This window comes from Hemiscyllium ocellatum, chromosome 18 (genome assembly GCF_020745735.1).
Source record: "Hemiscyllium ocellatum isolate sHemOce1 chromosome 18, sHemOce1.pat.X.cur, whole genome shotgun sequence".
NCBI classification, from domain to species: domain Eukaryota; kingdom Metazoa; phylum Chordata; class Chondrichthyes; order Orectolobiformes; family Hemiscylliidae; genus Hemiscyllium; species Hemiscyllium ocellatum.
This window is the reverse complement of record NC_083418.1, coordinates 69752992-69765534: the sequence shown is the minus strand read 5'-3', so window position 1 is coordinate 69765534 and position 12543 is coordinate 69752992. Positions and strand designations below refer to the sequence as shown.

Genomic DNA, 12543 nt, shown 5'->3' with positions numbered 1-12543 from the left:
TATCTAAACTCTTCCTATTCATATACCCATCCAGATGCCTTTTAACTGTTGCAATTGTACCCACCTCCACCACTTTCTCTGGCAGCTCATTCCATACATGCACTTCCCTCTGCGTGAAAAATGTTTCCCCTCTCCCCTTAAACTATCCCCCTCTTGTTTTGGATACCCCCACCTTAGGAAAAAGATCTTGGTGGGGGTATCCAAATCATGAGGGGAGTGGAATAAACCTCTATAAGGTTACCCCTCACCCTCCAACACACCAGGGAGAAATGTCCCAGCCTATGCAGCCTCCCCATTAAACTTAGGTCCTCCAGTCCTGGCAACATCCTTTTAAAGAATTCCTGCACCCTGGCAAGTTTAACAACATCTTTCCTATAGGAAGTTGACCAGAATTGTATGCAGTTATTCTAAAGGTGGCCTCACAGATGTCCTGTACAGCCGCAACTTGACATCCAAACTACTGTACTCAATGTTCTGACCAATAAAGGTAAGTATGCCAAATACCTTTTTCACCATCCTGTCTACCTGTAACTCCACTTTAAAGGAACTATGCACTTTCACCCTAGGTCTCTATGTTTGGCAACTCTCCCCAGGACCCTACCATTAACTGTATAAATTTTGCTGTGGTTTGCGTTACCAAAATACTACACTTCAGATTTATATGAATTAAGCTCCATGACTTATTCCTCAGTCCATCTGCTCAAGGTCTCATTGTACTCTGAGATAATCTTCACTGTCCATTACGCCATCTGTTTTGGTGCCATCCACAAACTTACTAACCATGCCTTCTGTATTCATGTCCAAATCATTTATATAAATGACAAAAAGTAATGGACCCAATACCAATCATTGTGGCACACTGCTGGTCACAGGCCTTCAATCCAAAAAGCGACCCTCTCTTCAAGCCAATTTTGTATCCATTGGCTAGCTCCTCCCATTTGATCTAAGTTTACCAACCAGTCTATCATGTAGAGTCTTATTGAACATTTTGCTGAAGTCCCTACAGACAACCTCTACAACTCTGCCGTCATCAATTTGTCACCTCCTCAAAAAGCTCAATCAAGTAAGTGTGACACGATTTTCCATGCTCAAAGCTTATGATTTGTAGATAGTAGACAGGTTTTGAAAATCAGGAGGTGAATTACTCACCATAGTATTCCTAGTCTGTGATCTACTTTTGTAGACACTTTTTATGTGGCGAGTCCAGTTGAGTTTCTGGTCAATGGTAACCTCCAGGATATTGATGGTGGGGGAATTCAGTGATGGTAACACTGATGAATGTTAGGGACACTGCTTACATTGACTCTTGTTGGAGATTGTACAAATGGCAGGCAATGATCATGTGAATGTTACTTGCCACTTATAAGCCCAGGCTTGGATATGGTTCAGGTCTTGCAGGCATAAGCCCTTCATCAGGAAGGGCTTATGCCCGAAACGGCGAATTTCCTGTTCCTTGGATGCTGCCTGACCTGCTGCGCTTTTCCAGCAACACATTTTCAGCTCTGATCTCCAGCATCTGCAGACCTCACTTTCTCCTCCTATTGTTCAGGTCTTGTTGCATTTGAACACGAACTGCTTCAATATCTGATGAATCACAAACAGTGCTGAATGTTGTGCAATCATCAACAAACATTCCCACTTCTGACCTTATAATGAAGGAACGGTCACTTATGAAGCGGCTGAAGACACCTGGGCTGAGGATACTATCCTGAGGAACTCCTACAGTGACTTACCTCCATCAAACACAACAGTCTTGCCACATGCTAGGTATGACTCCAGTCAGTGGAGTATTTGTCCCCGATACTCATTTATTCTAGTTTTGCTTGGGATCCTTGATGCCAAGCTCGGTTGAATGTGGCCCTGGTGTCAACAGCTGTCACCTCACTTCACCTTTGTTATTCAGCTCTTCTGTCCATATTTGAACTAAGACCGTAATGGGGTCAGGAGCAATGTGATCCTGGTGGAACAAACTGGGTGTCCCTGAGCAGGTTATTGCTTAGCAGGTGCTGCTTGATAGCACTGTTGATGAAACCTTTCATCATTGATAATAGAATAGACTGATGAACTGTAATTGGCCAGTTTGGATTTATTGTGCTTTTTGTGAACAGGACATACTTGGACAATTTACCACATTGTTGGGTAGATGCCAGTGTTGTAACTGTACTGGAAGAGCTTGGCCAGAGGAGCAGCAAGTATTGGAGTACAAGTCTTGAGTATTGTTTCTGGAATGTGTTTGTTTTGTTCATTTGTAGGATGTGGACCTCACTGGCTACCACCATTTATAGCATATCCCTAGTTGCCCTTAAGGTGATGGTAGTAAGCTGTCTTCTTGAACTGCTGCAGTCCACTTGCTGGGGGTTGACCCACAATGCCATTAGGGAAAGAATTCCAGGACATTGACCCAGCGACATTGAAGGAAAGCGATATATTTCCAACTCAGGATGGTGGTGGAGTTCCCATGTATATGCTGCCATTGTCCTTTTGGGTGAAAATGATGTGGGTTTGGAAGGTGCTGTCTGATGATCTTTGGCAAATTTCTGCAGTGCAACTTGTAAATAGTACACACTGCTGCAACTGAGAGTGGTTGGTGGAGGGAGTGGAAGTTTGTGGAAGTAGAGCCAGTCTAGTGGGAACTGCTTTGTCCTGGATGATGTCAAGCTTCTTGAGTGTCGTTGGAACTGCACTCAGCCAGGCAAGTACGGAGCATTCAATTACACTCCTGACTTGAGCCTTGAAAATAGTTGACAGGCTTTGGGGAGTCACGAAGTGAGTTACTTGCTGCAGTATTCCTAGCCTCTGACCTGCTCTTGTAGCCAGTGTTTATCTGCGGAGTCCAGTTGAGTTTCTGGTCAATGGTATCCCCCCAGGATGTTGATAGAGGGGGATTTGGTGATGGTAGCACCATTAAATGTCAAGGGGCAGTAATTAGATTGTCTCTTATTGGTGATGGTTATTGCCTGGCATTTGGATGGCACAAATGTTGCTTGCCACTTGTCAGCCCAAGCTGTCAGGGCCCATAGTGTTTGTTCTATCCAGTGCCTCCTGCCATTTCTCAATATCACATGGAGTGAATTGAATTGGCTGAAGACTGATATTTGAGAAATTGGGGACCACTGGAGGAGGTGGATTTAATCATCTACACGGCACTTCTAGCTGAAGAATGCTTCACCCTTATCTTGTGCACTGAAATGCTTCCATTACTGATGATGGGAATATTTGTGGAGCACCTCCTCCAGTTAGGTATTTAATTGTTCATCACTATTCCCTACTGGATGCGGTTGGACTGCAGAGCTTTGATTTGATCCGTTAGTTGTGGGATCACTTTACTCTCCCTTACTGCTTATGCTATTAGTAAAAAAATGAGGTCTGCAGATGCTGGAGATCACAGCTGCAAATGTGTTGCTGGTCAAAGCACAGCAGGCCAGGCAGCATCTCAGGAATAGAGAATTCGACGTTTCGAGCATAAGCCCTTCCTGATGAAGGGCTTATGCTCGAAACGTCGAATTCTCTATTCCTGAGATGCTGCCTGGCCTGCTGTGCTTTGACCAGCAACACATTTGCTGCTTATGCTATTAGTCCTGTTTGGTTGCTTCACCAGATTGTAACCTCAGTTTTAAGCATGCCTGGTCCTGCTCCTAGCTTGCCCTTCTGAACTTCTGTTGAAGTAGTGCTGACCCCCTATCTCGACGGTAAATGTCGAACGGAGATATGTCGTACCATGAGATTGCAGATTATGCTGGAGTATAATTCTGCTCCTGTTGATAGTCCACAGTGCCTCATGGATGCCCAGTCTTGAGTTGCCAAATCTGTTTGAAGTCCATCCCATTTAGCACAATGACAGTGCCACATGGTACACTGGAAGGTACTCTCAATGTAAAGGCGGGACTTAATCTCCACAGGGTCTGTGCAGAGATCACTCTTACTGATACTGTCATGGACAGATGCATCTGCAGCCAGCAGATTAGTAGGAATGAGGTCAGTTATGTCTTACCACTTGGTTGTTCCCTCACCACCTACCGCACACTCACTCTAGCAGCTATGCACTTTAGGCCTCGACCAGCTTGATCAGTAATGTTGCCACTCGGCCATTAGTGCCCCTCATTGAACATAGTCTGATCAAATGGGCAAGTTTGACAGAATTCAGTGTGGGAAGTGAAAGGTCACCAACTGGATGCGAACATTAGAAGTTGAAATGCTTCCTTCATGGTGCAAAATAGAGAAGCAAAGAGATAAGACCACAAGAAATAGGAACAGAAGTAGGTTATTCAGCCCCTTCAACCTCCTCTGCCTTTCAGTAAGGTCATGGTTGATCCCACTTTCCAAATGTCCACTTTCCCCACAACTCTTGATTCCCCAACTTATAAGAATCTATCTAGCTCAGCCTTAAGTATACATGAGGACTGTGCCCTGAAAACTCTGCAGTAATAACGCTGAACATATCTTCTGAGAGAAGAAATCCCTCATCTCAGTCTTAGATTTCCCCTTTATTCTGAGACTATGCCCTCTGGTCCTAGACATTCCAATGAGGGGAAACATCCTCTCACAGCATTTACCCTGCCAAGCCCCTGAAGAATCCTTTATGTTTCAATGAGATCACCTCACATTCATCTAAATTGCAATGACTAGAGTCCTCACCTGTTTAACCTTTGCTCATTAAACAATCCTTCCGTATGGAGATCTCAGTGAATCTTTTCTGAATTGCCTCCAGTGAAATAATACTGTAAACAAGGGATCTAAAACATCTCTCAGTACTCCAAATGTGGTCTCCACAGCACCAGTGCGGCTGCACACATACTAAATCACAAAAACGCATGCATAGAATCAAAGTGGGATCTGTCAATTCAGAGGAAAGGCTCGACCACTCTACCACAAGAGGGACCCTGTGTTGTGCTTTTAGCCTATTTTCCTAATTAACCTGTTCGGATATGTAATTACATGCCTCTGGAGCAGGTGGGACGTGAACCAGGATCTCCTGGTCTGGGGTGGAGATACTACACTGCAACATAAGAGGGCCCCTGTACTGTTCTTTAATCTATTTTCTAATCAGTCTGTCCAGAGATGTTATTACACACTCCTGGAGCAGATGGGAGTTGAACCCATACATTCTCTCTGAGGTAGGGACAGTACCACTGCACCACTTTTTTGTATTGTGTCTTATCAGACTGACCTGCTTTATTGGATTCGATTTTAGACACTGCACCTTGAGAAAAATGTAATGATCTTGGAGTAGATTTGCAAGAATGATAGCAGGGCTTATATTATTCAGATAGGGATGCATAAACTTGACTTGTATTCTTATACTTCAAACATTGAGAGTCATTGAACTTTGGATTTTCTTGCGTAGATAAAGCGAAACCATTTCTTTTGTGTTGGGGAATCCAACACAAGTAGTGCAACCCTTGAAATTCAAATTAACCTATTCAGAAATGAAATTAGAAAACATTTTCACACAGGAGAAATTTAAAGTATGACGTTCCCTTTCCCAAAAAGACATCTCAGCTGGGTCAATTGAAATTTTCAAGTTGAAGATTGGCAGTTTTGTTAGTTCAGTTATCAAGGGGGGTGTGGGTATATCAGGTTTAGGTATTGATCAGTCATGATCTAATAGGACGGCGGAATGAGCTTGAAGGACTCGTTGGATTGCTGTACTTCCATCCATTCAGCAGAGTGAGGGAATGTTGTACTTTCATTTGTGGTTTGTGGAGATATTAAAGCCTAGATTGTTAGGACTGGAGGAATTGTTTGGACTTGCACCAGACTGGCGCTAAATAAATGGCAACATCACCACCTATAATGTATTATCTTTCCTCATCCCTCTTCCTCATCCTTCTCCCATAACAGTAAGTTATGCCAACACTATCACCACTCCTTCCCAGCCAACATTTCTGCTCTATGAACATAAACAAATATTCTAATGAAGGGTCACTGGACTCTTTTTCTCGCAACAGATGCTGTCAGACCTGTGTCCTCCACCACTCTGTTTTTATTTCAGATTTCCAGCATCCACAATTCTTTATGTTTACTACTTCCCCATAGTCCTGCTGTGTGAAACTGCCCTTCCTCTTTCTTATCCATTTGCAGCCAGTTACATTTCACTAACATGCCCAAAAGATCAGCTGTACTGGCTGTTGTCTTAACCTGTTTTGTGGCAAACCTTAAATGAAATACATTACTTTAATACTATGTTTCTCAGAATATTTCTTCTCTCCTTGCTCCTTTATCAAAAAGGAGTTACACAGTAATTGTTAACTAGGAGAAATTTCAATAAGCTTTTCTGTATTCTCTTTTTCAAAAATAAGGTGCCATTCTGTAAATGATAAATATGTTACACTGATAGACTAATATCCATATGTTCTAAAACACTGCTTAGTAAATTTAAAGAAACCTTGGTGCCATCCTGAAAATATTGAACATTACATTCATGTTCACCTTGTGTTAATCTGTGTGTGCATCCACCCCTCTCCCCTCCACCTAAGCTCCCAACAGCCTCAACCACATTGACAAGCCCTGTTGTAATTTCAAAGGCACAGTGGCTCCATGATTACCTCTACTGCCTTGCAGCGCCAGGGACCTAGTTTCAATTCCATCCTCGGGCACCTGTCTATGTGGAGTTTGCACATTTTCCCCTTGTCTGCATAGTTTTCTTCAGGGTTCTTCGATTTCCTCCCACTGTCCAAAGATGTGCAAGTTAGGTGGATTGGCCATGCTAAATTGCCCATAAATGGGGTCCAAATCCATATGTTTGTTAGTGGAGTTCTGCTTTGAATGAAAGGCCTCTAGGAATTCCCATGCGTATCCTTGTTTAGCCTGTCCCAGGATGCATGTATTGACCCAGTTGAATTGGTGTTCCTTTTTGTCTGTGTGTATGGATACAAGATTTTTTAGACAAGTATGTTGAGGAATTATATTTTATATTCAGCAATGAGATGGGATTTATTGTCATTTTGTGTGGGGTACTTGACAGAACAGTAACCATAAAATGACAGAATTCTTTACGTGGTTAAGAGTGGAATATTCCAATCTGAAACTATAACTCTAAATTGAAACAAACAAAACTGAAAGTATGAAACATTACAGAGGGTTGTGAGATTTTCAAGTTCTCTTTCAGAAAACGTATTAGAAATACAGGCTTTGAATATTATAAATTCAGAGGTAGATAAATTTTTGATAAGCAAGAGGCTGAAAGGTTGTCAGGAATAAATGGAAGTGCGAATTTGAGGTAACAATCAGATCAATCATGATCTTATTAAATTGAGGATTAGACGCAAGGGGCTAAGTGACCTACCCCTGCTCCTAATTCATATGTTGTACGAATGCTCATATTAAAGACATGGTAGTGGTTAGGCAATGACTAATATTTAAGAAGTAAATCCAAACATTGTAACAAATATGTATTTCATTTTGGCACAAAAAAAATGACAGGAGAAGAGGCCTGACTATGGTCAGTAAAAATAATTAAGCATTGTATTAGATCCAAAGAGAAGTAATATAAAGCTGCTAGAAAATTTAGCAAGGCTGAAACTTCAAAACTTCGAAATAGAATTCAGTAAGAGAGAACCAAAAGGTTAAAAAGGGAAAAGTAGAACAAACCTGCAAGGAACCAAAGAGTGGACTGTAAAACTTTCTACAAGTATGTAAGCAGGAAAAGGATTGGTGTAGATTAATGTAGACCACACCCACCCACACACACACACACACACACACACACACACACACACACACACAAACTTTGTTATAGGAGAATTGATGATGGAGAACAAAGATACAAATAAGAAGACACAAATAACAGCTAAAAGAACTTTGAAAAGTACACATGTACAATTGGTCTGTGTTTTCTCTGTTCAGTGTGACCATCTTAAACATTGTTTAGTTTGTCTTCTAAAAACATGTTTATCTTTTTTAGATGGAATAGAGGGACAAACCATTTGTTGTTTAATATGCTCCCAGGAGGCCCTCCTGATTATAACACCGCACTCGACGTTCCACGTGACAGGTGAGTTTCAAGTCCTACAGTCCAGAAAATGCTTCCACTGCTCCTTGAATCCTCCTGTTAGTGTTGGTACTAAGCATATCAGGCCAGCTATTTGCTCAAGAACAAAATGAAGTTGTAACTGAAGATAATGGCTAAAACTTTTATTCTAAAATAATCTTGTGAATTTGGTTTGCAAGGAGGCTGGTGACATGTTCATCTGTAAGAGGCAAATCTGTGAATTAGTCTAATTGCCCTCAGCTAGTTAAGAAAATATTGTTGTTTGACAAGCCTTTCACTAAATGTATGCTGAGTTACTGGATTAAAATATGAAATTTACGAGCTTGCTGCCCAGGAGTTCAGAAAGTGAATTCAGAGTTGCTTGGTGCTGAACATAATTAATGATCTGGGTGTAGGTTTTCTCACTGAGCTGGAAGATTCATTTTCAGTCCTTTCATCACCCTACTAGGTACCATCTTCAGTGAGCATCCAGGTGAAGCAATGGTGGTGTAGCCCATGTTCTACTTATATGTAAACATATAAATGGAAGGAGGGCTACACCACCAGTGCTTCATCCGGACACTCACTGATGATGTTACCCAGTATGGTGACGAAACGTCTGAAAACGAACCTTCCAGCTCAGCGAGTAAACCTACATCCAGAACCTCAACCTGAGCTACAAATCTCAAAACTCACTAATAATTAAAATGTTTGTTTCTATTAATATAAGTTACTTTCAGAATGCACAGGTATATTATGCAGAAATGACCCATGGGGAAAAATGATCATTGTATCGAATTCTCCATTAAGATGAAGAGTGGCATAGTTGATTCTGAGATTAAGGCACTGAATAATAAAGGAAACTATGGTGACATGATGTGCAAGCTTGGTATGATAAATTGTGAATGTTACTGAGTCTTGATGGAGAATAATATATTGTTACTATTCAACTCGGCCATGTATCTAAGTTTATAGTGTTGTAGGTGGTCATTTGGGTTTTTAAATTCCTTCAGGTTATGTATCATATCAGTGAATAAGTGTTCAATGCATTGTTGACGTCTGAAAATCTTTCTCATGTCCAAGCTATGTTCTATTTGTCATTCATCAGATTAAATTATTTTCCCTGTGCAGCTTTTAGCTTTTCATGTGCTTTGACATATATCTAGTGGCAAAGTTTCAAACAGTTCGTGTTTCCAGCCCCAAATCTCTGGTTTAACTGATGATGCTATTTCAACTTACTACAGATTGGGATAGTTTGGGAGGGACAGATGATTTTACAGACCACAAAAAAAAAAGTTGATTGTGCAGTTTTCATTTTAATTTTTCCTAATGGCAAGTAATCTAATGTAATCTAAAGCAATTGAATTGTTAGTCTGATCACCAGCCATTCCATGTTAAGTTGCAGTACTTATTTTGAACAGAATGTTAACAGAATCAGTGCAGTTTATGAACTTTATATGAAAGTGGTTCAGAAATGGATCTGATTATTTTATAAGATAAACTATGAATTTAGTAGAGGACAGTTTGACATTAAATTGTTTTATAAAAGTTCAGTTTTACTGTTGCTCTTGACATTTTTAGCACTTTGATCTGGATTTTATGATAGAAGTAATGATGGGGATATCAGAGTTCATTTACTGAGGACAACAATTACTTACCATGCACTTAAACATGGTAATCAGGAAGTTGCTGTTTGATTTGCACTGCTCTTCCTCAAACTCAGTTGAGGGATGCTGCATTCAATCGGATAGACAACATGAAATTTTGATACTCACCCATAAAATACTCACTTTAAATACCCCAGAACACATCGCTTTCTGATTCAAATGTATGTGAATTTTAATTGCAAGGTAGATTTTATTATTATGACACGACCTCTCTAGAATTGGAAAATGTATTTTCATAAGTGCAAAGTCTCATTCTGATAGATTTATATTAATGTTGAAGGTGTTTTAAAATCTGGAAAGTTACCTTTTCCTTTCATTTGTATTTTGACCTCATCTTTCATTCTTTAGCTTTATTTAATTTTTGTACATAATTTTGTGTTGAATTAAAGATTTTACCTTAACTTCCTGATTTAGACTCTCCATGATTCAGAGAGGATGTTTCAATCTAATTGATAGACATATGTTTGATTACACTGTTCAGCCAAGTGTCAGACACTCTCAAGGTAGGTTATTTTGAAAATAAAGTTAAAAATCTCACAACACCAGGTTATAGTCCAACAGGTTTAATTGGAAGCACTAGCTTTCGGAGCCCCGCTTCTTCATCAGGTGGTTCCAACCTGTCATTTTTAATTTTGTACACCCCAGTCCAACACCGGCATCCCCAAATCATTTTGAAAATAGTCTGTGCAGCTCCACAACCTCCAACCTCCAGCCATCCCTTATTCTTTAGTATAATTACTGTGGTATCAAAATTCTTATATTGAATGTGGCACTTGTACAGGGTGCCATGCAGTACTGGATTCTCAGTTTTCTTAATTTGCCACAGGAGAACCTCAGGTGTCTGTGAACACCTATAAGAGTAACGAACAGTGAACCCTTTTTTTTGCCAATGACTGCAAAACTTGAGTTCTTTTTTAGAACTTGTGTGCTGGGAATGTTGGGTAATTTTTCTGTAATCAGCAAAAGAGCAGCAAAATACAGCCAGGATTTTTAACTGAGAATTATATGAAAAATAATGGATATACAGTAACTGTAGATTCACAGAATTAGATTAGATTAGATTACTTACAGTGTGGAAACAGGCCCTTCGGCCCAACAAGTCCACACCGACCCGCCGAAGCGCAACCCACCCATACCCATGCCCCTTACCTAACACTACGGGCAATTTAGCATGGCCAATTCACCTGACCTGCACATCTTTGTGACTGTGGGAGGAAACCGGAGCACCCGGAGGAAACCCACGCAGACACGGGGAGAACGTGCAAACTCCACACAGTCAGTCACCTGAGGCGGGAATTGAACCCAGGTCTCTGGTGCTGTGAGGCAGCAGTGCTAACCACTGTGCCACCGTGTAAGGCCCCTTAGCCCATTGTGTTATATCTTACTACAGGCATGTGAATGACATGACAGAAATCACAAGCAAATTCTGACACAAATATCTTCTGACTTTAAATATTAAATTACTGTCTGTCATTTTTATGATATTACTAATTGAACTTATTAAAAGAGAATCAGTTATACTCTTCAAGTTAATTTAAGAGTGCAATTAGGATTTTGTTGAGGCAGAATATTCGCACAGTAGAGTAATATGCATCCCTTTGCAACATCATTGTAGGTTTAGAGACATATTCAAAAGTTTATTTTCGATTGTTTATGCAACTATAGAATGGTGCACTCTTCCTTCTCCCTTTTGTTTGTGCAATGGTCAATAACCAAAACATATTCAAAAGTTTGAAGCTTTGCATCCAAGCATTGGGTCATTTTCCATAACTGCAAGAGAAACCTAGGTTTTTCTCTAGGTTTTTGCTTTTGTTTTTCATTTCACACTTTTACTTTTGTATTTTTCATATTTTAGTGTTTTATTTTGCTTTCTGAATTTTCTCTTAGCACCTATTAATTGGTGTATTTGCTAGCTTGTTAGTTTCTGTATAGGTTCTCCCAACAATTTAATAATAAATACTGCTAACGTATATGTAAAAATGCTGTTGGTTCTGGATTAATAGAAGAAACATTCTTATAGTTTATTTCATAAGTAAAATATGATATGCATGAATAAAACAAACTACCAGTTTTTTTTTAGTGAGCTGATTGATCAAGGAGAGAGTTGGAAAGACATGACTCAATATGTAAAAATGACTAATATATTTTAACATTGTTATTATAACATAACATTTTGACAGGACTTGAATTATGCATAACTTGTGTATTTTCTGTCTGCACAACTTACCCCATAACCTTTTTAATGATGAACAAGAAATACTGGTTCATGTACACCTGCAAGTCAATTCTACATTTGTTATTCTTTCCTCTCTCAAATTAAGCCTCCTATAACTAACTTGTTCAACATGCTAAGTAAATTAGTTTGATTACTCACTCAAAGCAAGGAGTACCTGCATTTGTACAGTACTTCAAGATTTTCCATAGTACTCTACAAAAGTATATCACGAATAGTAGTATACCTACCTGTTGTTGGAATGTAGGAAACACAGTAGTCATTTTGTGAAAGCAAGGTTCCGCAAACAGGTTTGTGGTGATGAGTGGATAAGCTGTTTTTAATAATGTCAACTGAGGGAGTAATTACGTGCAGGTGACACAGGGTAGAATCCTCCCTTATCAGTGTGTGAAAGAAGGGTCAAGGAGTCTGCTGTTCATTAATATTGATGACTTAACACACCTGACCATTGCTGAATTTCTGTCACTACTTTTGATATAAAGCATTTCTCTGGGGTATGTTTGCTTTCTCTGTTTGACTTTTGAGTCCAATTTTGCAATTCTACAATTGCTTGTGCTTTAAGTAGTTTATTATTCACCAAATGAAAGGGTCACTCCTGCCAGTTAATAGAAAGTATCAAATAATTGGAACATTCTAACTTGCAACAGTAGTTCATTCCACAGTAGAAATATCAA

General features: G+C 39.8%; 1 protein-coding gene across 1 annotated transcript in view; it reads left to right on the top strand.

Moving 5' to 3' along the window:
• ext2 (exostosin glycosyltransferase 2) overlaps nucleotides 1-12543 on the top strand; it is a 193700-nt gene that overhangs the window by 18226 nt on the left and 162931 nt on the right. The window contains exon 3 of the mRNA XM_060839088.1: nucleotides 7904-7993. Coding sequence (XP_060695071.1) covers nucleotides 7904-7993 — 90 coding nt within the window. The remainder of the gene's footprint in view (nucleotides 1-7903; nucleotides 7994-12543) is intronic.